Source organism: Vicugna pacos, chromosome 9 (genome assembly GCF_048564905.1).
Source record: "Vicugna pacos chromosome 9, VicPac4, whole genome shotgun sequence".
Classification (NCBI taxonomy): Eukaryota; Metazoa; Chordata; class Mammalia; order Artiodactyla; family Camelidae; genus Vicugna; species Vicugna pacos.
In genome coordinates, this window is record NC_132995.1 from 46,365,740 (window position 1) to 46,392,552 (window position 26,813).

At 55.5% G+C, this 26,813-nt stretch overlaps 1 protein-coding gene across 3 annotated transcripts in view; it reads right to left on the minus strand.

Moving 5' to 3' along the window:
* The window catches only part of BCAR1 (BCAR1 scaffold protein, Cas family member), a 34,906-nt gene extending 16,709 nt beyond the window's left edge, over positions 1-18,197 (minus strand). The window contains exon 1 of one of the 3 annotated variants that reach the window (XM_072967720.1): positions 18,014-18,197. In XM_072967720.1, the coding sequence (XP_072823821.1) occupies positions 18,014-18,025 (12 nt within the window). In that variant the 5' untranslated portion in view covers positions 18,026-18,197. Of the gene's footprint in view, positions 1-2,564; positions 2,695-5,623; positions 5,848-18,013 lie in introns of those variants that run through there. The other 2 variants (XM_006207492.4, XM_031680839.2) reach the window with 2 other exon arrangements.
* Between the last annotated feature and the right edge of the window lie 8,616 nt (positions 18,198-26,813).

The following is a 26,813-nucleotide window of genomic DNA, read 5'->3' on the forward strand; positions in this document are numbered from 1 at the left end:
TGGGACTGGCTCTCCCTCCCACTGCTGGAGACCTCAGTCAAATCCCTGAGCCTCTCTGAGCACCCAGATTCCCTGAGCTACATGACAGTCCTAGTTTCACAGGACTGTTCTTTTTGTTTAATGAAAGATTCATCTGGCCATCTCCGCCAGGTGCTGGGCCTGGCTCTGCAAGACGGTGCAGGCCTACCTTGACTAGGCCCCCGTCTGCATGGGGCTTGCATCCCAGCAGGGCAGACACCAGACAATTTGTCAAGGCACAGGGAAAGTGGAATGCCAAAAATAAAATGCAACAGGACCACTGCACATAGAATGGTCAGAGATGGCCTCCCCAAGGAGGACATTTCAGGTGATTCATGAAAAATGAAAACCAGTTGACTATGAAACTAGCCATGGAAGGGCATGTGGGCAGAGGCCAGGCATGAACCAAGGCACTGGAATCGGGAAAGGCTGGAAGGGAGATAGGGTCATGGGCCTGGAGTGGCAGGTAGGCTGGGGCCAGTCACACTGCAGGATGCCTTGGAATGATACAGAGACAGCTCAGTAAATGCCATTCAAATGGTGGCATCTCGTGGCAGAATACGGCAACACCCACACCACCCAAGTATTCCTGCTCTAGACATGCTTCCCAGGACCCAGTGTCCTGCCCCAACTTGGACAAGGGGCTAGTTCCCCCAGAACCTGGCTTTCCAGACTCCTTTGCTGCTAAGTCAATCAGGTGCTCCCCCATGCTCTCAAGGGGGCATGCCGCCAGGGCACCACTGTAGTCTAGGCAGACACTGCCAGCACCTGGGTCCAAGGTCCCATGGAAACTGCTGCTGACTCACCTGAGTATCTGCCCACCTCATTCCTGCCTCTAGGAAACCTCTAGCTGTGTCCTACTCCTCCTTCGGGAGGTGACTCGGGTGTCAGCCCCCAGGGAGGCTCCCATGTCCCTCCCTTGGGCACCCATTCCCTATTGTCCCCACCTGGAAGTGCTGACAAACACCTCTGGCTACTTCATGTTCCCCAACCCAGGTGCCCAGGATGGGAGGGGCCTGTCCACTTCGGCACGGAACCCCCTGCACACACAGCCAGGCATGGCCCAGAGTGGGGCTGAGCACTGGCTGCTGAATGGGCGGGCTCAGGCAGAAGCCTTCCTTGCCGAAGGTGGTGTTCTGCCTTCCCTGGGAGCTGTGTGGCCACGCCTGAGGAAGCCAGGAAGACCCTGTGCAGCTTGCTCACCCCAGAGGGAGGGGACAGAGGAGAGCCCCCAGCCTGATGCCATCACTCCCCAGGTAGTGGCCTGCCAGCCAGGCCCGCCCAGAACAACACCACAGTTGTTGCACATAGGAGCTGACAGGGCGGCCCGAGGGGCCCTGCCTAGTCTAAGAATGGCCCTCATTGTGTCCGGGGCCCTCAGACACAGAGCAGCTGGGCCTTGGCCACCAATGGGTATGCATCTGCGAGAACAGTGGCTGGCTGATGGGTAGTCCCTCCGCCCACTGCCCTGGGGAGCCCTGGATGTGCTCTGGGTATCCCCAACCCCAACTCTGGGGGACAGTGCTAGCTCGTGGCGGGGAGATTGACAGGTTTACAACGATAACAATCATGATGCTAAGTCAGAGGGAGGACTCTTTTGCAAACTTCAAACATCTCTTTCAAACCTTTCAATCCTGTGAGACACTACAATTGCCTCCATCCCGTGGATGGGGAAGCTGAGGTGCACAACAGTTACAGTTACTTGATGTGCCAGGGTCACAGTCAGGACGCCATACAGGCAGATTTGGGCTGTGTGACAAAGTACAGCTGGGTGGCTCCCGGGGTAATGCTTAGGTTCATGGAAGCCAGGAGTGGAAATTTCACAGGACTTTTCCATCCCTCCTAGTCCCCCACTGCTGCCCCCAACACACACACACACACACACATACACATACACACACACACACACACCACACAGAGCCCCAGTCACAGAGCCTCACACATAGCAGTCACTCGGGAAACACTAGTCCTCTTCAAACCCAGAATCATCTCAAATGTGGGCCAAGTTTATTTCTGGGGTATTCTGTTTGCTTGTCCCAAGAAGCCCCCACGGCCTATGAATACAGGTCCAAAGTGTGTGTGTCCGACTGGCAGTCTGCACACTTGTGTCCCTGCTCACTTGTGCTCCCTGGAGGGGCAGTGGCCACAGGCCCACTGGCCAAGGTCCTGACAATCCCCTGCTCTGCCTCCTGACTCCAACGGGGCTCAGAGGGCAGTGCCTCTTCCCTTCCCAGATATTTCCACACCCTCATTCTGGGAGGAACTCTGAAACAGCCAGCCTTGGCATCACTCTACCCTAGTACTCCCAGGACAACTGAATGGCCAAAGTCTGGGCTCGAGTCCTCTGTGCTCAGCAGAGAGGGAGAAAACTGTGGGTGAGTTTCCCCTTCCAGAGCTATCCCAAGGGGAGCATGGCTCCTTCCCTGCCTACCTCAGTAGTACCTGAGGCTCAGAGAACAGAGCAAGGGCCATGTATGGGTCTTCAGTCCCATTCCTGAACTCAGCAGCCAGAGGACAGGTCAGTAGAACAAAGGACAAAAACCTACCTGTGGGTGGCCACTGCCAGCGGCTCCTTCAGAGAAGCACAAGTCCTGGCCTGGCCGCGGCTGCAGCAGCAAGAGCAGATGCCTTTGTGTCCTGGGCCAGCTCTGGGCTGGAAGCAGGCCCCTGGCCCCATCCCCACCAAAGTGTCTCAGGCACTGTCCCTGGGAGGCTGGGCAAAGGAAGAGAGGTGGCATGGGGAGGGCCCTCCTGCTGCAGGACATGGCATCTGCAGCCCCCAACACACCACGGATGGTGGGAACAGGTGGTCTGAGGCCAGGGCACCAAGGAGCCTGTGTGGGTGGTGTGAGGGCAGAGGCTTCTGCCCTCCAGCCCATCCCAATTGCTGGCAGCTTGGGAATGGTCCCCAGCCCCTTAGAACCCTCACCACTGCCACTCATTCAGGGAACTGACCCAGGCTGGCAGACCTCAAATGTGCTTGAAGTAGGCCAGCTTGTTCACTCTTGGGATTTGGTCTCTCAGTAGAGAGCTCAGCATGAGGCTGACCTTCACTTCAGGGACAGGACTAGGACCTGTAACCCATCCCTGCCAGCCCCAGATTTGCCACTGAAGGGGCAGAGGCAGAAGGAACAACCCAGGTGGGACAGCAGGGACTTCACTCCTTACAAGGCCCTGGTTCTTCCACCTTGACATCTAAAACCCCCTCAGCTCTGCCAGTCTCCAGTCCTAAATGATAACTTCCAGCAGCCCTTAAAGTAGCACCACCTGCTGCAGCAAGAATGGAGGGGGATACAATGACACAAAAAGCAAGGTTTTCAAAAAACTACCAAGCTCCTGACTTCTGGGATGCGCAGTGGGGATGGGGGCCTGCCATGTGGCCCTGCCCCTTCATCCTACCAGCTCCTTCCAAGCCAGGCCAGTACTTCGCCCCACTCCTCACTCAGAGGTGGGAGTGAGTTAGCACAACAAGACAGCAGTGGAGCCAAGGTCTCTCCCCAGTGCTATAAGGCCCAGCCTGCCACACTGGAAGGAGACCACCCTGCAGCCCCTTATATGGGAGTCTTAAGGACCCAGAGGAGGAGCTTGCCCAGTATTTCTGCTGGAGAACAACCCCTGTTAACCCTATCCTACACCCTGCTCTCCAAGGGTGACTACTCCTCCTGCTTCTGCCTGCTGCCTGGTTCTGGCTGTCCCAACTGGCTGTTGGCTCCTGGGGGGTGGGGGAAGGAGTTCTCCAGGCCTGAAAGAAAAAGGGCTGTGAGACCTATCTCCTAAAAGAACAATACAGGCCAGGAGGGGGCCACTAAGGCACAGCCCTGGAGCCAGAGGGACCCCACCAAGCTGGCAGCCCCAGTAGAGCACGACAGCACCCCAAAGACCAGAGCATTCCCAGTCCAGGGCAGGGGACACACATGGGTAGAGCACAGGGCCATACCAGGAGACTATGTTCTGGACCCAATTTTGTGAGGACAAGTAACTATCCCTCTCTGTGCCTCAGTCTCCCCATCTGTGCCATCTGCATAACTGACAGGTGGTCTCAGGGGCTTTCCTGCTCTGACAAGATTCCCTAGTGGCACTCATTGTACTTACTTCAATCTTTTGCCCAAGCCTGGGAAGATGGTGCCAGCCCACAGCAATGCTTCTGTTTAGTACAAGTGTAAAAACCAGAGGCTCCAGTTCTCTGAAGCTGAGAGTGAACGTCATGGCAGAACCTGGGGCTGCCCTTCCTTGTTTCACCCAGTACCCACTGGGTTCTTTCTTTGCCCACAGCAAGTGGGTGGTGGGTGCCAGTGCCAGGAGGGCATGCCAGAAGCTCTTCCCCAACCTCCTTTCCTGTCAGGTTCCACCTGGGCCTGGGCCCTCTCCTGCTTTTCTCAGCCTGTTAGCCCTGTCAGCCCTCCACCCCCACCATCAGTTCTCCACCAGGGAAATGGGCATGGGGGGGAGCTCCAGTCCTGGGGGATGAGGAACATCTCCTGGCCTGCCTGAAATCAGCACAGCAAACCCAGAGGGTACCTCCCAGCCTAGACCCTCATGCTAGGGGTGCAGAGAAAGCAAACTCCCTGTTCTCAAGACAGGGTAGGGGGCCACTGCCCCTAGTCCGGCATCCCAGAGCCCCTAGATCCCAGCATCTACCCAGGCTCTAACCCACCCACACCATCCGACCACCCCCTCACCCACGCCCTCAGCAAATCTCAGTTTCTGAGACTCCCTCAACACGGCCCTGGGTTCTGCCTCGCTCAGCAACGAGGGGCTGGGAGCGCTGGCCGCCCGGCGGACACAGGAGCAGCGGCCTCGCCCGTCCCCAGCTCCACCCGCGCCACAATCTGGCTCCTATGGCAGTTTTTGCAACCTGGGTAGGTAATAACTGAGAAGAGCCTGTCCAGGGTCACAGAATCCAGCGAGGGCTGGCCAAAGGTTAATAATTAACTGGCCTGGGACTGGTGCTCTGGCTGTGCAGACTTCTCCGCGGACACCATGCAGTTGCTCGCCTAGCCCTCAATCCCTAGCCTGGGGGCCGGTACAGTCCTCACTCCAAAACACACGGACGGACGACCACCTCGCTTCCTGGAAGTTCACGCCCCCTGGCAGTTCACGGTTCAAAGGACCTCAGTAGCAGAGGAAACTGAGGCTCCGAGACATGGCTCACAGGCCCAAGGTCACTCAGCAGGCTGTGGCCGGCAGGGGGAGAGCGGGCCTTCAGCCAGCAACTTTCCCGGATCCAGGAACTTTCCTGTGGGCCCTCGGCCCCGGAGTCCGATTCTTCCAACCGCCCCCGGGACGCGAAGGCTCTGGGATCCTCCGCAGTTCTTGCTTCCGGGCGCCCTGATCAAGGGCGAGAGAGGGCTATTCCAGGACCTCGGACCCCAGCCCGGTCGCGCCCCCGCGGAGGATCCAGCGGCCCGTGGTTCCCAGGACCCGCAGGTCCGGCAGGAAATACCACTCGCTTAACTCCTTCCCTCCTGGAATTGCACTGGGAGCGGGCAGACTGGCCGCCTCCAAGCCGATACGCGGACCTGGGCCGCACTCCCAGTCGCGCGGACCCCACCCCGGCCGCCGCGAGTGTACCCCAGGCCACGCTGGCCAAGCTGACCGCACTCACCAGGTAGTTCATCATGTCTGGCTGGCCTAGGGCTCCAGCTCCCCGCAGAAGCGCACAGCTAAATGCCTGCGCCGCGCGCTCTTCGGGCCCCGAAGCCGCCCCGGTCCCGGTCCGGGCCCAACCGCCTCAGCCACCACGCCTGCCACTGCCGCCGCCCAGAGCCGGTCCCACCTCGCCCCGCCCGCCACCGCCGCCGCGGCCCGGCGGGCCCAGCCCGGCTCCCAGCATGCCCGGCCACGCGCGCCCATTGGCCGCTTGGGCTCCCCATGCAAATGAGCCGCCGACCCCAGGGCCCGGGTGCGCAGGGGGCTGCGGGAGCGCGCGGGCACGCACCGCCCAGTGAGACCGCCCACACCCCACCCAAGCCCGACCGCCGCACTAGCGCTGGGCTTTGGCGCCTGCGGGATGTGCGAAATATCACCTTTTCTCCAAATGCACGTCCCAGCCCTCCACCATGAACGAGAACGCGCCCCTCCTCAAAGGCCTAAGTAAACGGCTCCTTCTGGGAAAACTGCCGGGATTGCCCTCCTGCTCCTCTGTGGCCGCTGCAGCCTCCCAGGCACCAGTCTCAAGTCTGCCTTCCCCGCCCACCAGTCCGGGGCATTCTGTGCACATCCATCTGGCCGACTGATTCCAACCTTCATCTAAAGGGGCATGCTCCAGCTGGCAGAATAATAATACGACCACAGCACCAACTCTGGTCAGGCCCACCGTGTAAGAGCTCCAGGAAATGAAGACACAGCAGGGAAGCTGGGGGCTGCAGCCATCTCTGTAATCCAGGAAGCAGAGGACTGGGGCTCATCATGATCTATTAGACGCAGGCAGGAGGCTCTGGGGCACCCAGGGACAAGAGGCTTGCCATCTCCCATCATCTCCACTGAATTGAATCCAGCCTCCCTGAAGTTTCCTACCACGATCTCCATGTGGCTGTAGGAGCTCTGCCCTAACCCTGCTCCTTCACTTAGCCTGGTCCAGGCCTCACATCAGTGCCCCAACAACTCCTCTGTTTCAGCCACAAAGGGGTGGGAAGGATGTTGCCAGGAACCAAAGTGAAGGAAGCAGCACCATGGGGAAACTGAATGGAGGGCGCCTTGGTTCTCCTGAGTTCCCCCTCCCTAGGCTGCAGGTTGGTGACTATCACCCCATGTAGCAGAACCAGCTCAGCAAGAGTCCTTGAGCGAGGTCCAAAGTTGCATAGGGGTCTGCAGGGAGATCTAGGATGGAACCAACTCCAGAACTGGACAGTTCCATGCCTTTTCTCTTGGATCGTCAGACAGGTGACATCTTGGGCCACTTCCTGAGTGTATGGACACCACCAGGCAGCTTGCAATGCCAGGGAAGCAGTGGGGCACACCCTGCAGAGAACCCTCAGGCATGGCCTATAAAATACATACAAGCCCAAGGTGGCCCCACAGCTGCCCCTACACCTGACATCCAAGCTTGGGCAACTCAGCCCCTTACCAGGTGTTCCACCTTGGGCAGGCCCTCTCCCATATGTAAAATGAAGCCTGATCTGCCTGGTCACAGGTCCCCTGCAGAGCTTGTTAAAAAACAGATTCCTAGGTCCCCTTCCCCCAGAAAAACTGGATGTGAGGGGACCTGGACATCTGCAATACCCCAAAGCATCTCAGGGAACCACTGGACAGAAGTCAGAGGATAGGATGTGGGTAAGGAGCAATTTTGGACACAGTGGGACCCAGACCTCAAAAATGAACAGAACAACTAGCTGCTACCCTCTGCCCTCCTCAAGACGGGACCCTCCCCCACCCCTGTCACCTTCAAAACAGCCCACATCCCCATAGAAGAGGAGCCAGCTCTCAGGGGAACACAACCCAGAGCATCCCCTCCTGCTTGTTCCCAAAGCTGTGCCCCAAAGTCAGAAAGGAAACTGGGCCTGGCCCTCCTAAACTCTGATCCTGTCCACAGCCTGGCTGTTACCCCAGGTTCCCAGGAAGCAGATCAGAACCAGCTGGGCCATGCATGAGCATCTGTCTGTGCTGGGGGCTGGAGGAGTCCTTAGGTTTTCCACAGTTCTCCACTCTAGTGGGGAGAGGGGTCAGGACCAGGCTTCACAGCCAGACAGCAGGAGATCTATGCAGGGATGGGCAGGGACACAAAAGGCCTGGCCCTTCAAGGGCTGGCCTTAGTCCTAGCTGTACTTGGGAGAGAGGAGGCAGCCGCCTGGGACCTAGGAAGACCCTCCTGCTCTGGGACTGGATTAAAGCAGTGCTGGGGGCGGGGCAGCTCAAGTGGGCAGGCAGTAGGGGGAGGAGAACCCAGCTCAGGCACAGGCATTTCAAAAATTTGCTCCTTTCCACTTAAACTCCCCACCCCCCCAAGACGTGCCTCCCAGAATGGCATTTCCGCTTTGGAATCAAGGCCCCAGGATCTGTGCCCCACTGTGCTGGAAAGAAGGTATTGGAGGGGGAAAGGAATGCCTCCTCCCAGGCCAGCCAGTGGGTGGGTGGGGGAGGGGCACCCACTGGGCAAGCTCTGGCTGGGGTATATAGGGGGCGGGCCCTCCCAGGCCAACTGCCAAGTGACACAGTCCCCAGGACAGTGTCCATGCCACCCCTTGGACAACGTCTCCATGACCACATGCTCACTCATGCCCACTGTGATCCTGCGAAACAGGCTTCACGATTAGCCCTATTTTTCAGATGAAGAGGCTGAGACCCAGTTTATCACCCCTTGCCCCATCCCACTGACTTTGGCCACAGAAGGGACAGAGCTGATGGTCACAGAAAGGACGATGGGGCTGCTAGACTGCAGTCCACCCTGACTCCCCTGCAGCACCTTCAGGACAGGGCTGAGAGGGAATCAAGGGTCAGGGACGCTCAGGAAACCCAAGGACCCTACCACACTCAGAGACTCCAAAGGACAGGCATTCGAGGCCCAAGCAACCCCCCCCCCAAAACATAACAGAGTTGAAAACTAAGGTACAGCCGCACATAGTGCAAGGGACTGTGAGGCAGGAAGGAGAGGCCTGGAGAAGGCGTTGCTGGACGGAGTCTCCCAGACCAATGTTGGTCATCCCAGGAATGGCCAGGCACCTCCTGGTCAGGCTGAGGATGAACTCACAGGCTGAGAGGGGATGTCACCAACCCCTCCCCTCAGGGCCTGGAGGGAGTAGCTGTCTGTACAGGGACGATGGTGGGCCCTGCACATGGGGACATTGGTCCTCATCTGCCCACTGACGTGTCCACTGAGGTGAGGGCTGCTACTGATTCCAGGCCCTAAGTTAGGAGAAGCCTGGGACCCGGCTCCTGCTCTCTGGGCTTTTTGGGTCTTATTCTTTAGGTCAGACCCACTGTACAAAGAACTATTCTTGCTTTAGCCCCAACAATGTCTGTGGCAGCATTTATAACAGCAAACAAAGAGAGGGCATTACCTAAATGCCCAACTATAGGGGATTGGTCAGGCAACCAGAGACTCTCAATAGAATACTGTGCAGCTATTAAGATGGCCACTTTCAAAGACCAAAAGCACACAAGAAAATGCTGGTGACCACTGAAAGGAGTGGGCTAAAATGGCTTGCACAGTGTGACTCAGGCAGCCCCCTTCCCCTTCTAAAGCCCTGGTTTACCCAGCAGCACAGAGGGTGGCTGGATGGGTCAGCTGATGGCCGGCTCTGGGAGCAGCAGCAGGAAAGGATTTCCTGAGGCCGGAGGTGAGTGCTGCCAGCCCCAGGGACAGGAAGAAATGATGTATCTGGAGGGCTATGGGTGTTGTCGCCTTGCCCCTCGGCTGGCCACTCACACTGGCAAGCTCAAAGGCAGCCTACAAGCTGGCGCCAGCCCTGCCTGGGCAAAGGTGGAGGGACTCCTGTGGATGGCCTGGAGAAGAAGTGAGCCTGGCTGCATCAAGAATCACTGTCACATAGGCACACCCCACATATCTGGTGTCAGTGAGTCCTCACTGCTGGCCAGGACAGAACTACCACCACCCAGAGGCTCAGAAAGGGGCAGAGCCTTGCCAAGGTCACACCTCCAGGAAGTGACAGCTACAACGGTAACCTGGCTACCCAGGCGTGTTCCCGCTGAAAAGCACCCCAGTTGATCCCAGACAGAGCAGAGCCTGCACTCTTAGGGCGGGTGTTGGAGTGATAAAGAGTTTTCCCACCCTCCTCCGCTCTCTGAGGGTGGAGTAACCATCCAGGCAGTCCATCTGTCATTACGGTGGTGACTATGACTGTAGGGAGGTGGGCTTTGGCCCCTAGCCTGAGATTCCCTTTAGCATCACCCCAGGCAAGCCTCCAGAGACCTGGATGCAGGGACAGGACCAGGACCAAAGGTACAGGGGCAGCGCCAAGTAACGGGGGAGGGAGGCAGACAGGCCTGGATCCCACCAATCCCTGTGTCCCCACCTTCCCGCAGCTCCCTCCCCTCCCCCTCTGGCTCTTCCAAGGGCAGTAACTGGAAGGAGCAGCACACTCTCCTAATTCTTTTAACTGCTTTTCTAATTTGAAAATTAAAGAGCAGCAGAGGCACCTGCGGGTAGGTGCCTGCTTCAGAGAGGGTCTCTGCTGACAAGGCTGAAGAAGGGTGCGCAGGGCTGGGCCCTGGAACACATCCCAGGGGCTCTTTGCCTCAGCCCAGGGTTCTGACCTCCATGGCCTGAGTACCCCCTTCTCTTCTGCACTTCCCTCTTCCACCTCCCTGTGTGCCTATGAGAACCACCACACTCCTGGCAGGTAGGTGGGGACTTGGACCTACAACGAGGCCCCCTCCACGTGTGTGTATGTCTGTGTGTGTGTGTCTGGCACTGGGACACCACACCCTGTGTCCTCACCCCACAGCAGCCCCTCAACACTGCCTGAGGGAAGAAACGGGGGTGGGGAAAGGAAGGGCATGGGGACAAGACCCTGTCCTCAGAGAGAAAGCTTAGCTGCTGGCGGCCCAGCTCTGGCTGACAGCCTGGGCAGGCAGGGACAAGGGTGTGGTCAAGAAGCAGCCCCAGCCCACCATCTGCTCCCGCCTCTCCCCATGGCAACCAGCCCCAGCATATGAGGACAACTTCACGTGCCAATTGCTGCCCCCCAGCCTGCTTCCACAGGAGCACAGGTGCTCACACTCAGAGACCTCCAAAGGGGCAGCACAGTGTTGCCCAAACACTCAGCTGGGGTCAGGGAACCAGTGGGGTCACAGGAGGGGACACTGCGGGCTCTGGGGACAGTGGGATGGGGGGCAGTACAGGAAGGAGTGGATATAGAGAAAGCACAGCCACAGCCACCACCAAGAAAGGGCTGCTTTTTCTCCCTCCTCGGATTGCACTGTGGGCATCCCATCTAAGCCCGCTCCAACCTACAGAGAAAGTCTCCATGTGCCCCAGGAGACCCAGGCCCAAGTCCTTGCCCAGGTTTAGCCTACAAGGACAGGAGGAGGGACCATTAATGTTTCCACCTGGCATAGGACCCTCAGTGGTCACTGCATCTTTCAGAGCCTTGGTTAGTCATCTGTTCAATGTAACCACTGCCAGGAGCCCTGCCCATCACCAGGCCAGGAGGATGCAGGCACCGGCAGGCTGCAGAGCACAGGGCACCCCATGTCAGCAGCACACTCACACCCCGCCCCACCAGGGCCAGCGCCTCTGCACAAGTGCACTTCAGTGTGCTCTCCCAGCCCCTGTTCAAGTGCCCTGAGCTTCCCCAGCCCCTGAACAGCAAGAGAAACAAAACCTGAACCTCGACTGAGACTCTGCGGCAAAAATCTTTCTGTGAAGCCCTGTTGCCTCTAAATCCACAGCCAACACTGGGGCTGGGAGGCGGACAGGGTCTCCCCTTGGAGTGGGGAGTGGCTGGTGATGGGGTCCTGTCACTACACATGTTACAGCACCCACTCCCTGCTAGGGTACTGCTGCCGGGAAGACATGTCCATGTCCTCAGGGAACTTATGCTCCAGGGTGTGCAGCAGGGGGTGGCGGGGGGGACACAAACAGACAAACAGGTGAACATCTGTGGTGATAAGAGCTCTGAGGGAGAACGAAGCAGACAGCAGAGTGGTGGCAGGGGCTACTTTATACAAGGTGCGTGGGAGCTCCTCTCTGAGGAGGTGGCATTTGAGCTGATGTGTGAATCTTTTCCTAAGGCTCTTTATGCAGAAAAAATAACAGTAAAGATTTTTAGAAATCGCACAGACATGCCAACTCCCTTGGTGTGAAGAGTGGAGCAAGGAGGTGTTAGGGATGCAGGGAGTGGCACTCAAGCAACTCCTCCCCCGCCTCAGCTTCTTGAGTGGTGGGGTGTTCTTGGGGCTGGGGGCTCCCAGAGTTGAAGTGGGAGCAGCCAGGAGTTTCTGCTCGGTGGGGTGTCCTGGTGGGCAGCCAGGGACAAAGAAGGGAGCCCAGGAATCTGTCCAGACTAGGGAGGGTAGAGAGATAGGGTCAGCTCCCAAGAAAGGCTCCATCCTCTCCTACCTCTCCTAGAAGCCTCTCCCCACCAGCTCCTCTGGATGGGACAAGGGCCTGGGAGAAACATAGCTGACCCAAAACTTAAGATGCTTCACCTCATGAGCAACCTGGGAAGAGGGAATTCTGACCCTGGATATCTGGGGAGGGCTGTGAACAAATAGGCGGGTGGTCACATCACTCTGATTAATCACATAAGTCTGGGGAACCCAGGATTTGGGGGCCCAGACAGCTCTCTGGGCACGCATCAAGGCCCACCAGATTGGACATCAAGTTGTATAAAATACTGAAATAGGGTATTACACCACCACCAACGCCAGTGTTCCAGCATTAAAAATACACAGCACACAAAGACTAGAGACACATACCCATCAGCAAGAGAATGGGTAAGTACATAAATTCATAGTCAAAAGTGAAATACTACTCAGCACAGCAATGAAAAAAGAACTATTGATACTCACCACATAGATGAAAATCTCAAAACCATTATGCTGAATGAAAGAAGCCAGGCCCCAAAGAGTATATACTATTTACTTACTTACATTAAGTTTAAAAACAGGCAAAACTAAGCCATGATGAGAGAAATCAGAATGTTGGCCACCTTTCATGGGATGGGGCACACTTGACTATAAAGGGAGCACTTGCAAAATTCCTAAGGTGATAAAGAGGTTCATTATCTTGATATGATTGATGGTTACATGGGGTCTACATTAGTCAAAACTCATCCAACTGTATACCTAACATCTGTCCATTTCACTGCATATCAAATCTACCTCAATAAAAGAGTCAACTAGTAAATATAAAACAAAGCACAGAGCTGGGGGGGAGGTATTTAACAGCTCAGTGGTAAAGTGCAAGCTTAGCATGAACGAGGTCCTGGGTTCAATCCCTAGTACCTCCATTAAAAAAACAAACAAACAAAAACCCCAACAACAACAACAAAGGAAAAAACATATAGCATTAGGAATATCAAAAATAGGTATTGGAATCCTAAACCCACTGTGTTGTTACTCTTTTTGCCCTGGCTGTCAGGGAGCTTAAAGGTAAATTTGTATGCCTACCTTCCCCATACATTACATCTTTTGATCATCCCAGACTCTTTGTGTCTCTCACTATAATCTGCTTCAAATCCTTATTGAAACTTGGCAGGACTTAAATAATAAATTTAAAGTACTGAAAAGCCCTTTGGCCTCTAATTCCCCTTAGAAAAGGAATTAACTTTAGAGCTGCAACTTGTGACCACCTCTCCTGCAAGAGTGGGCATTCATCGCCACCTCCACCGAGGTCCCCAACCTGTCTCCAGCTCTTTTTCTTGCAGAGATGGAGACAATGGCCCAGCAAACTAAGAGTAAGCCAGAGAAACAATAGGGTTTGACTAGAATGTAAACAAAGCAAGCAGCTGTGATGAAACCAAGTCAGAGGCTGGGGAGGTGAAGATGAGCACAGAGAGGGACAGACAGGAGGCCAGGTGCAGCCAACCACAGGGAGCACAGCCTCATGCCAGGCCATGGGACGTGGGGGTCAGGAGGTGCCACCCTCACAGCCTTGTGGCCTACCTGCCTCACCCACAGGCTTGAGCCCCCTTCCATAAGGTGCCAGGACCCACCTCAGTGGTGCTCTCCTTCCCTCCCAGGGCCCTGCCCATCCCTTGCTGACCAGGCTGCTGCTGACCACATCTGAAGTCAGGCTTGCACCCACTGCCCCAATAGCTTCCACTGCCTGTGACTGTGCACCCACTCCTGGGGGCACTCAGGGCAGGGCATCCAGCTGGCCCCATTGGAGGCCACTCTGTCTGTGGGGTGAGGACAAGTACTTGTCCATTCAAGGCTCAAGAGGCAGGGGTCCTGCAGGCAGGCAGAGGAGGGGCTAGGGTCATCCCTCCACTAAGGCCCTGGCAGGAACTGACCATAAAAAAAGGGTGACTGGAGGCAGACTGGGCAGGTCATGGAGAATTGTGGGGGCAGGGGTCTGATCACCTCTCCCCAAGCTAGGGGTGCAGGAGCCAGGAGTGGGTCTTGGCCACTGCACCAGCCAACAGTGGCAGGATAAAGATAGTAACTTCAACAACAATAGTTACTATGACTTATTAGCCTCTTACTAAGAGCTTCCCGTAAACCTCACCAAGTTCTCATAAGACCCCAAGAGCTCAGTGCGGTTAACATCCGCATAATACAGATGAGGACACAGGCTCACAGAGGTTCAGTAACTTACTCAAGGAACAGACAAGCAGCACCTTTCAGTCTGGAGCCTTTGCCCTCGACCCACCAAACACTTTCCCCACCCAGAAGCAGCCTCTTTGGGAACCCACTCAGCCCCTAACAAGGCTTCCAGGACAGCGGCTGAGACACAGGCTCTCTGCACAGGGACACCTTATCTGGGGGTGCTTCTTAGTGCTCCCAAGGCCACTTCCTCAGCAGGTGACCAGGGTAGGCTGGGGCAGTGCAGTGGAGAGAGAGGAGCCAAGTGGGCCTGGGTCCTGCCCTGAGGAGCCTGACAGCAACCAGATAAACCCAACAATAATCACAGAGTGGGGGTTCTGGAGGACTCCTGGCACCATGCCCTCTGCCTGAGCGCTGGAGAGGGAGCAGGAGTGATGGGGTGGACAAGGCAGCGGTTGGACAACACTTCCTGTAGAGGGAGGGCCAGGCAGAGCCAAGGTCAGTGGGAGGGGCATTCCGGGTGCTTTGGAGACTGAACTGAGGACTTTGGACTTGGATACCGCCTCTCCCCACTGCCCTCTTTTGAGCCAGTTCTACTAGGCCCCAGGTGTCCCTGGCTTGACTGGCCAGGCCAGTGGTGAGCCCAGGGCAGAGCCTCCCAGCTCCCTGACCAGCTCTCCTGTCACAGCCTGTCTGGCACAGAGCCAGGCACAAAGGGTGACCCAGGACCACTGGCAGAGGTTCAACCAGGGGCCACTCCTGGTCTACTGATCACCATCGGCCACTGCTGGGGCTGCAAAGCCCTGGGCAAGCTGTCTGACAGCCCAGAATCCCAGCTGCCTCATCTCCCAGGGTGCCGAAGGGGTTACACAAACTCATGCTCGGAAAGCCACAAGCAGAGGGTCGGTCTCTCAGTAGCCTTGGCCTCTGTGGATGGCTCAACAGGCCACAGCCCCCACAATTACAGAGGCCATGCTCACTTTTTGGCTTTAGATCCTGCCAGACTTGGTTCCCACCCTGACTCCGTCTCTCAGTGGCCGTGTGGCCCTGCCAAGACTGTAAGTCCTTCCTGAGCTCGCGAAGCCCTGAGCCCAGTGCCTGGTACACAGGACAAACTCAACACACGTCAGCACCTCACTCCTTAAAAGGACCCATTCCTCATAATGGAGCACAGGAGGAGCGGGAATGGCTGTGCCCATTTCACAGGTAGGAAACAAGAGGCAGGGACAGCAGGGAACTTCTCTACAGGCTGGAGGCTGGCTTCTCGCCTGACACTGCCAGGGGGCCAATGTCACTCCTAAACACAGAACATGCCAATGCCCACCAGGGTCTGAGGTGGGTGGTAGAGCTGTTCTCCCTTCGTTTCAAATGCTTCCTGCCTGCCCAGAGGGAAGAGACAGGTCCAGGTGCCAGATGGCCATGCCCAAGAGGAAGGCAGATGTCAGAAAACAGCCAGGAAGTGCATCTGCAGGTGCTGCGTGAACACTACTGTCAGCTCAGGGCAAAGGGAGCAGCACTGAGTGGGGAGTCAAGAGAACCCTTCCTTCTCTGGGCTCCAGACCCCAGATGGGTCAAATGACAGAATGCGACCAGCTGATCCCTGCAGGGTCCCCTAGCTCTAACACTCAGGAGTTCACTCCTGGCCCAACCTGGCCAGTCTCAGCCTCTTCTTCCCCTCTCCACCCCATTGCCTCCCATCCCATTCTGAAGCATCCTGTAATTTCTGTGGGCCAAAGTGCCTGCGTCAGCTCCATCCAGGAAAAGACTGTCCAAATGAACGGGTGTGCTTAAAACCCAAAAGTGTCCGTAAGCACCACATGGGCAGTCACCATTCTGGGTTCCCAGAGCACGGCTTGAGTGGGAGGCTGGCCTGGAAGCCTCTGAGGGCCTCACCACTCGCCAGCACATGAAAGCAATTTACTGAACATTTCACGGCTACTCCAAAAATGAACTTCTCTTCCTGGTGCCACCAGCTCCCTCATCACCCAAGGTCCCAGGAGAAAGCCAGGGTGATCTGACAGTGAGACCCCCAACTGCCGCCTGCAGAATCCCGGAGGGTTGTGATTGCAGGCGGGAGGGTAGAAAGCGACTTAAGAGTTGGCAATGGTGTGGCTAGACCAAGCAGACCTTGTCTGCAGGTCTCCACAGCAGCCCCTGTCTGTCCAAGTCACATGCAGACCCTCCGCCTCCTACCATCTCTTTCTAGTACAGACAGGGCCACTGAGGCCCAGAGCCCAGGAAGGCTGCCCAAAGTGCTGTAAGGCAGGAGGTCTGGGTACTATTCCAGGCTCGGTATCCAGACCTCAGCTGTGACTGAGGACAGCTACACTAAACCAAGTGCAGACTACCCAAACTGAGGCTGTCCAGGCTCTGATGTGGCCTGAGTCACATTCCCTGTTCACTACTGTCCTGGAGACCCAGGTCGTCAAGGAAGCTCAGATGGTCTCCCTCTTCCTTCCGGCCAGTGCCCACAGTATCAGGGCAGATCCCTTGATGCCCTGAGGCAGAAAAGATGCAGCGCTTTGCAGGAAAGCAGAGTAGGAGAAGGGCTTAGCAGGCATTTTCTGTCTGTCTGTCTGTCTGTCTTTCTTTCTTTCTTTCGATGAGGCAATTATGCTCTGAACGAGAGCAGATGGGGGTTGGGGGGTTCACATCAGCACGGTCTGGAAGCCCTAATTTTTTCATCTGTAATTCTGCATTACCGCTTCTGGAGGCGGGCAGGAGCTGGGATCTTTAATTCCATAATAACAATGCTTTGCACTTACACAGCATCTACCCTCCAGTAATCTCCACACACTCTATGGTGGTTAATTAAAAGGCCACTTGCCCTGCCAGGAATCCCAAACTATCTGCTTCACCGTAAGGATGGGGTCTGCCAGGTGAGTAGCAGTCCCAGAAACAGGCCAGATGGACAGGCCCTCCGGGCCACTGCCCCTTCCTGTCAGAGGGAAAGCCCGTAACTCAGCAGAGAAACAATGGCTGGAGGCCACAGCTTTCCAGCAGAAGGCGCCCCCTCCACGAAGGAAGCAGGGTGTCAGCCCCCACCTCAGTCTGTGCATCTGTAAAGCGGGCAGGGGGCCTGCACCTGAGGCCCGGTGACCAGGGATGGCCAGGATCACTTGCCACCCTCAGGAGGCAGCGCTCAGTGTGGAGCCTTGAGGGGTGCCCGCCTGCCGGGCAAGGAGGAGGGGGTGTCAGGTGAGAAGAGAAGCCCCCATGGCTAGGAGGGAAGAAAAGACAGGGCCCTGTACCCTGGTTGCGGAAGGGCTGGGTGAAGGTTCAGCGGCAGAGGCAAACTTCCCGAGAAAGTGAGTGCATCCGCCGGTTCTGGGAGGTAGGCGCAGATCCCCCACCGGACCAAGTCGTTCTGGGGGAGGGGTGTCTGGGTCTCGAGAGAGGTACAGACCCGGCTCCAGGCCTGGCTATCCTGGTGAGGTCCCTGGAGCACAACAGGGCAGATGTCTCAGGTGGTTCCCAGGGGGACAACACAGACCCCACCTCCTCACCCGGCCCAGCCGTCCTGGAGAGGGGGTTCCCGGGGAGCGACACAGATCTCTCCCCACGGGGTCTGGCCGTCCTGGGGGACAGCACGGACCCCAGCCCGACCGGGCTCTCCAAGGGGAGGATGGAAAGAAGGGCGGAGGCAGAGAGGCCGGCTTCGGGGAGACGCCCCCAGGCTGCCCCATCCCCCGACCCGCGAAGGCCCAGGAAGGGCGACCCCCAGCCCGGAGCCCTGGCGGCATTAGGCCTGCATCGGGCAGCGCGAGGTCGCAGGCCCAGCCCGGGGCAGTGGAGCCGGAGTCCTGGCCGGCTAGTCGGTACTCACCGGCACGGACATTTTGGCCGCCGCTCCCGGGGCCCAGGAGGGCAGCGGCGCCGGCAGGCTGGGGGCTCCGGTCCGCCGCGCCGCTCAGAGCCCCCAGGCGCGGGGTTCCAGCGCTCTCGGGGCTCCCCGCGGGGTCCTGCGCGCTCCCGGCGGCCGGACAGTCCAGCAGCTCCAGCCCGCGTCGCGCATGCGCCGCCCCATGCCGCCCCTCCCCCTCCCGTCTCCTCCGCCGGGGGCGGCGTTAAAGGCGAGGACCCCGGACCGGCATTTTTCTGTCGGCCCAAAGCGGCGACGAGGCTTGGTCGCCACACCTTACCCATCCTGCAGGAGCCACCTCGAGTCGCATCATCTCCTGTGCGCCCTCTGGGTCTGGAAGCCAGGGCCCCCATCCCCACCCCCACGTTACCCAGACCAGGGTGCTGGGCGCCTACCCTGTGGTTTGGCTGGGCTCCCAGTCCCTGTGTCTGAGGGCAATTGGGAGTCAGCTGAGCAGGACTCCTAGAAACTCTTCCCACTCCCCCAGGTGAAAGCCCGGAGACCCCTGGTACCCGCCGCCACGCCGGCTCTGCCCAAGGCTCCGCTGTCTGCTCTGCGTTCCCCGACTGCTCCTCCTCGGAGATGGGGAGCTCCCGACTCCCCGGGAACAGCCTGGCTCATTGTCAGGGAACCCTGACAGAGCTGGACTGGCTTTTAGGAAGCATCCTGTCTGCCGGTAATCCCCACTCAAGAGCCATCCACAGCCAGGCTGTCCCTGCACCAGGGAGCAGCCTTCAGACACTGAAAGACGCATTCCAGGGCCTGAGCCTTCCTTTCCTCCGGTTAAACCCCCAATTTCTTCAGCTGTTTCACATCTGACATGGTATCCAAGCACTGGACATATACTTGTGCATCCTAATTGCCCACCCCCTGCCAGGTAGGGCTTGCTGTTCCCATGCTACTTTTAACAGACTGAGGCTCTGGGATCCCTCAGCTAGCAGAAAGCAGTACCAGGGGTCTGACCACTCTGTTCTGCAGCCCAACACATACAGACTGTCTCCCTGGGGGACCTTCCTGGGCTAAGCTGCAGGAAAGAAATGACTAAATGACTGTACTGCCCAGGGAGGATGAGTGAGCACCCAGACCAGGGTTCCAGGGGCCACGGCAGTGTCCAGGGAGAAAAGACAGAGCTTGTTCCATGAGGCTGGTCGGCAGCAGTTGCAGATCATGGGGGAACCTGGGGGACAGACAGAGAGCGCCAGCCCCCTAGGAAATCTGTAGGGGCAGGTGCCCAGGGAGACAGGCTCTTTGGTCTGCTAGGTGTGAGGTGCCAGGAGGTGCAAGGTGATTGAGCAGAGGGAAGAAGCAGTGACGGGTGGCAGGTGGGCTTCCTCAGAGCCCCAGATCTGGCCCCCAGCTCCCACATCTCAAAATCCCCCATTAGCAGGTCATCCATTGGGGTTTAGAAGGCTTTCCAGCCTTCTTCCTGAAGGGGTGGGGCTGCCTTGGACTTTGTCCCAGAGGGTCCTGGGGAGAGTCCTAACCGTGCCCATCAGCAATGAGAGAGTAATAGAAATACAAGAAAGGGGGAAACTGAGGGCTGTCACCAGACCCCGGTCCCAGTTCTAGGACTGATGAGTCGGGATCCTTCCCTGCTCCAGCCGAGCAGGGTTGCCCCCCTTGACCTCTTGAGTGGAGTTCCCAGTTGTGCACCTTAGTTCCCCTAGCCCAGTGTTCGGTAAGGCATTGTTGGAGGGGGCAGGCAGGGCCACAGCAAGCAGAGGGGGTTCTGAGCTGACAGCTGCCACCCCCTCAAAGGGCCCTCTGTGTGTGTCTGGCAGGCAGCCCTGCCCGTGCCCACCCGCCCGCGTCCAGCTGGCACGGGGGCTCCTGAGCTGGGAGCAGCAGCTCAGCCTGGTGCCTGGGCTCCCGGCCATACACGCCTACTGTCTCAGAGGCCCCCCTCTGCAACCCTGGCCCCTTCCCTCACTGAGCCTTCCTCATGGAGACCAGGCTCCACCCTTCTTTCTCTCCTCCTTTGGCTGGATTCTTATCACCCAGTGTTCCTGTCTCCTCTGGCATTGGCCCCATCTCTTGGAGCCCTGTCCAGAGATGGGTGAGCAGTGGGGAAAGACCCCTCCTACACCCCTGAGTACAGGGAAATGGGAACCCAGGGAGGGGTGCAGCTGGGGTCACGACCTCCAAACCATCTAGTCCTTGCCTGCAACTGACTCCCTACACTGACTCACCCCTTAGCGCAGGAAGAGGGATCCCTCGGCCAGACCCTCACTCACTCTGAGGCAGGGACCCAGGGCCTTGGGTGTGGGGTGTGGGGCAGCCAGAGGAGCCACACCAGGGCACTGAGCATTGTCCCCAGCATGACCAGGTGTCTGTGAGAAAAACAGCAGATGCTCTTCCCTCACCACTGCCAAGCATCCCCCACTACTCAGCAGGCAAATGGTCCCAGGATGACTCTCTTCTACAGAGAACGGGCTCTGGGGGACTCATGACTAACAGTTCGCACCACAAGCAACAGCTGGGCTGCCTGAGCAGGTGCTGGCCCCCTGGGAGGGTCCTCAAGGGCTGACCAGGACCCCAGGGAAACTGAGGTTATTTTTGTTCCTAGCACTGAGGGGGAAGGGGATCTGGACATGGTCACAGAGTAAATCTGGGCAGAGACAAGCTTTGGACACCAAAACCCGGCCTCTGTCTCTTGGGCTTTGCCGAGTCTAGAGGGCCAAGGCTTGGGAGGTGGCTCCTTCTCCCCTGGTCCCCCAGGGTAACGGGGGACTCCTCTGGCAGAGGAGCCCGTGGTGCAGGAGAGGGTAGTAAGCCTTTGGAGGCACTGTGTAATAATTCTATACTAGCACGGTGCATGTCACTACGGACGAACCATTACATCCTTATTAACTAATGCCCACGCTCTATTCAGATCTCCTGTTCCACTATTTGCAGCTGAATGATCTTGTTCATATCAGTTAACATGCTGGGGTTCAGTTTCCTTATCTGTGAAATGGAAGGATAATATTCTCTGGATGGTTGAGAGGACTTTATTGAATGGCTCAGGTAAAGTTCAGGGCACAGGGCCTGACACAGAATCCTTATGAACAGCAGAGACCATCATTGCTAAAGGCATGAGTCAGGTGTGGTTAAGTGACTCCTTATGGAGGGAAAGAACTGAATTTGTTTTGGGGAGGCCTAGAGGAAAACTTCAGGGTTGGGGGTGGCCGATGGTACCCTGTGAGCCCTAGAGTGGATGAGAACGGGAACTACCCACCCAAAGCCTGGTTTTCAACATGAGAGTTGAACTCTGCTACTCTGTAATAATACCACATCGACAGGTGGGGAAGTACACAGAGCCAGATGTCCAGTCTTACTCTAAAGTGTGAATGACTACTTCTCCCCAGGAAGGCAAGTCACACTGGCTCAGGAACAGCAGCTCAGCTTAGTGGAGAGGATGGGGAACTCACTGGGCAGGCTAGACCTTGGGGTTCGGTACTGGCACCACCTCACACTTACCCAGTGACCTTCAACAATTCCAGTTTCTAACATCCTTGATGGTAACTTCACAATCTGGTCAAAGAGGGGCCCTGGGGTCTGGAACAGCACACTTTCTTGTCTGTTCCCCCTGCACAGAACCTTGGGTGTGCTCTGCCTGGGGGGGGTCTCTGGTTAGGGGAGACGGTGATGTTCAGGTCATCAGACTGCTGGGTGCAGAGGGAGATCCTCATGCCTTAGACAATGAGGCTTCAGGACCTGGTAGCAGGAGGGAGCTGTATTCGTTTCTTATTGCTGCTGTAACAAATTACCCCAAACTTAGTGGCCTAAAATGACATGAATTTAGTATCCTAAATTCTGGAGGTCAGAAGTCCAGAATGGGTTGGCAGGTTTGCATTCCTTCCAGAGGCTCTAGGGAGAATCCCTTTCCTTGCCTTTTCAGCTTCTGGAGGCCACCTGCATTCCCCAGCTAGTGGCCCCATAACACTTCCACCTCTGCTCTGTCATCACACCCCCTTCTCTGACTCTGGTTCTCCTGACTCCATCTTACATGAATTGTGATTACATTGGGCCCACTCAGGTAATCCAGGAAAATCTCTCCATCCTACAGTCCTTAATTTAATCACACCTGCAAAGCACCTTTTTCCTTGTAAGGTAACCTAGTCATAGAATCTGGGGATTCAGATGTGTATGGGGGGATCCAGGGCCCCCCAAAACTGTTCCCCCACTGGACACTACAGCTGAACTTCTGCCATGGCTGTGTTTGGCCAGCCTAGAATCCTCTCACTCAGTTCAAGAGACATCTCTTGCTGTTCATGAGAACAGCTCTAAGTGATGTGTGGCTCCAGCATGCAGTCTGCCAAAAACCCCTAACAGACAGGGCTCCTTTGACCTAGAAATTCCAGGAATTTATCCTAAAAAATACACTCACAAGTAGCCAAAGATATACGTGCAAGGACATAACTTGCCCCCTTCCCTGTGATTAGGAAAAAACATGGGAACAGCTTGCAAGTTCAGTAACAGGCACCAGTGAGACAAATCGTGGAACATTCCCAGGACAGAATCCAATCCTGGGTGCCACCGCAAATGATACGGAATGACATGGAAACGTGTTTACAGTATACTGTTAACTGAGGGAAAATAGGCTTTCAAGTAATAGGTACAGTTGGAACCTATTTTCACACAAAGTCACGTATTTGTATTTGCATTGGGAAAAGTGCAGAAGGAGAGATACTAAGATACCAGCTGTGGTTATCTTGGGGTGAGGGTAGGATTTTTTTCACCACTGTGAATATTTTGTGAATATTTTTTCACCATTGTGTATATTATGTACAATATTTAGGGAAGCCCTATTCAGTGCTTAGTACTCTACTGGTTAGTAAGTAGGGCCTCTTCTGTCTTTATGAATTAGAATTTCACAGGAGACTGCTTGCTTACTTTTCTTCGTTTCTTGAGTGAACTTTCATTACTTGTACAATTCTTTTTTTACAGTAAACACTTTTTAGAATTGTGGTAAAACATACATAACATGAAATTTACAATTTTAACTCTTTTTAAGCGTACAATTCAGTGGCATGAAGTACATTCACCATGTGTAACCATTACCATTATCCATTTCCAGAACTTTCTCATCATCCCAAACAAACTCTGTCCCCATTAAACATTAACTCCCTCTCCCCACTGCCCCCAGTCCCTGGAAACCACCACTCTTTCTATCTCTATGAATTTGCCTGTTCTAGTATTGCATATAAATTTAATAATAAAATATTGATTCTTTTGTGTCTGCCTTATTGCACTTAGCAAAATGTTTTGAAGTGTAATTTTTAATTTTTTTCAGAACACCTTTTGAGGGGAAAATGCAATTGCCAAGGTCTAAGAAATACAGGCCACCCCGAACAGGCTCTATGCAGCCCGTCTCCCCTGAGCAGGGGCCCCCAGCAGCGTACACCTGAGCTGGGCAGAACCGCAGGCCCCCACCTCAGCTCCCAGGGATCTGGCCGCGGGCCTCCTGGTCTTCTAGGATGTTTGTAAACACCCAGAGACCAGAGCCCCTTCCAGGAACAGGCCTGTGTTCTCAGTGACTGTAACAAGTGGAATTTCACTCTCCACTGGAAACAATCCCCAGGGCATTGTGTTTCTGAATCCAGGGATGAAGCTGCCTGGCTGAATAGTATACATTCTCTAAATTATTAAACAGTGGCTGTCACATTGGGATCACCAGTGCAAGTCCCCTGAGCAGCAGTTTGGTTCTCAGCATGACAGGCACGCCAGGCCCCCACCCCCCATCACAGCTCTACTGCCTGGAGGCCAAGAGGTGGCCCCAGGGGCGCTGGGAAAGGGCAAGACTGAGTCTCGTGAAAACAGGATGGAACTCCCTGTAGGGAGCGAGGTCTGCACTTGGACAGGAACTGGGCTCCCTGTCACCTCTGACCTCCAGTGGCAGGGTGAGGCAGCCAGGAATGGGCACCAGACTGGCCCTGTGAACTTCAGCACAGAATTTATACTAAGCTTGTCCTCATCCCATCTGTCAAATAAGGCAGCAAAGCACACAAGCCCACCCCTATCTGATTTTGTGAATCCCTGGCCCTTTGAGGTGCTGTGGCCCTCGTACAAAAGTCCAGGAAGGACTGTGATATAAGGCCTAGAAGAACTGACGTGGCTCCCAGTTAAGTCAGTTACGCACTGCTGCTGTCTGAATCGTGGACTCTCTACCCTGCATCCACCAGCTTGCCTTTCCTGGCCTCCAGCTTTCTACTCAGACTCCCGGGGCAGGAGCTGGCTGATCATCCCTGGAGGGGAAAGCTGGGCCCAAACCCTCCCCTGCTCAGTAAGGAGCCCCAGTGAAGAGGAAGGGGCTTTGCTAAGGCACCACTGAGTCGTGGTTAGGATCCCCGTCTTCTGACTTTAGTTATTCCCCTGCCAGAAATCCCAGGACAGAGCTCCTGGTAAGAGGTGAGGATGGAGAAAGCTCCCTCTGTGAGCAGAAGCAGACATGCTACTTTATTGGTTTAGGGCGGTTATTGAATAACCCAGGATGCAGTGAGGCTAGGGAACAAGGACGCAGCCACCCTGGGCCAGCAAGCAGCAAAAGGGACACTAAATGTTATGACTCAGGTTGGAATGGGGCCAGGGCAGCTGCCCAAGAGGCTTTGAACGTTGTGGGGTGTTGTTCTTGGGGCCCCTTGAGAAGGATGTGACTTTTGGTCTTAAACGGTTTCCTCGCAGATAATCCCTTCACCCATTTACAAGGAAGGAGTCCTCACCAGCCCTAAGGCCAGTGGTGGCCTTAGCCCAGCTCATCCTGGGAAGTCTCAGGTCTCGCCGTAGCTGACAGCAGGGACCACTTCTCCATCTGCAAGAACAGAACCCAGGCCAGCTCTGGCTCTCATGTGGTTCCATCCTTGCTGGTTCCTTGCTGCCTAAGGATGCACTGAATGGAGAAGATGCCACAAGTCCAGTCTGTCTGTGCTGCTTCGTAACTGTCGAGGCACCCCCATTTTATAAAGAGCCAAAAGTGAGGCCCCGTGAAGCAGCCCAAATTACAAAAGAAAAAGGGGTGCCAGATGCTGGGGGTCTGAACCACAAGTCTGGAATCCTGGGGTCAGGTCTGATTGCCCAAGTCAGGACTGGTGTGGTAGACCTGGAGGACGCACAAATGGGCAAGTGGCATGAGAAAGGGGACAGACCAGCCTTGGAAAGGGAGGGGCCTTAGTTTGGGAAGATAAAGAGGGGATGAGATCAGCGGCCACGCGGTTGTGAACAGTATTTCAAGGCTAATGTAGACCCGCTCACCGACCCTCAGAACTACCTGGGAAGGTGACAGAAGTGAAGCCAAGCCCCATTGTTTAATTAAGTTTTTTTCTGGAGGGGAGGTAATTAAGTTTACTTATTTATTTCTAGAGAGGATACTGGGGATTGAACCCTGGACCTCGTGTATCCTAAGCATGCGTTCTACCACTTGAGCTATACCCTCCCCCTCAAGCCAAGCCCATAGTTAACTGAACAAAGCTCACCTATCTTGAGCAGGGAGAGGATAAATGGATTCAGAAAATGTTTAGAGACATACACAGTTGAATGTGTCATAAAACTAGGTTTGGCTGAATCAAGGGTCACTGGGGTGTATTCCTGCTGCGTTAGTCAGGGATCTCCAGAGAAGCAGAACCAGTTTGCTATAAACAGGCCGAGAAGTCCCACGGTCTGCTGACGGCAAGCTGGAGACCCAGGGGAGCTGATGGTGTAAGTCCTGGTCCAAGTCAGAAGGCACGAGCACCAGGAGTGCCGATGGACAGGAGATAGAGGTCTGAGCTCTAGGAGAGAACAAATTCGCCCTTCCTCCACCTTTTCATTCTATTCAGGTTGTCAGGAGACTGGAGGATGCCCACCCACGTGGGTGACAGGTGACGATGATCTTCTTTTTCAGTCGACCCATTTGAATGCTAATCTCTCCTAGAAGAACCCTTACAGACATGTTTTACCAGCTGTCTGGGCATCCTTTAGCCCAGTCAGGTTCACACATAAACCATCTCACTTTGCCTTATCCAAATGCCCCTTCGAGAGACAGAGCCTGGTCAGGGACCACAGAAGATGCTAGTACTCAGGGATGATCTAGTCCATTCTGCTCCATGGATGGCCATTCTCCTAGTTCTGGACATGTCTCACCCAAAGCACTGGGCTCCGTGCTCAGAGACAGACAGTCAGGGCTTCCTTGCTGAATCTTACCTTCTCAGAGGGTTTACACTGAAGAGAAGGGAGAGCATTCTGGGAGGTAACTGGGCTTTATATTTTAAGACCTTGAAAATGTGCACCCTCCCTGACACAAGTCGACTCATTAGCAGTCATCTGGAAATGATCAGGGATGCAGATGAAGTCTAAGGCCTAGGCAGTTCACCATAGCATTCTGTATAGTAACAAAAAGTGGGGAGCCTCAGCAGCCAAAAGTGGAAGATGATGAAATAAATTAGGGTACAACCACAGAATAGCGTGTTATGCAGCTGTTAAAATTTGTTCTCTCAAAGAATGTTTGAATAAATGGGGAAATGCTCAAAGTACACACCATAGGTTAAAAAAAGAATACAAAACTGCATATACCAGTGCAGTCCAACAGAATTGTGTTGATGGAAATGTTTGAAATTCTCCAATATCGTAGCCACTAAGTCATGTGTGACTACTGATCACTCAAAATCTTTGGCTAGTGTGACTAAGGAACTGAATTTTGAATTCTAATGAATTTAAACCACACGTGGTTACTAGCTTCTGTACTGAGCTGAACAGGTACAGTGTAACTCCAACTGTGTCAAGAAAAAGATGTAAACACCTGGGAAAAAAG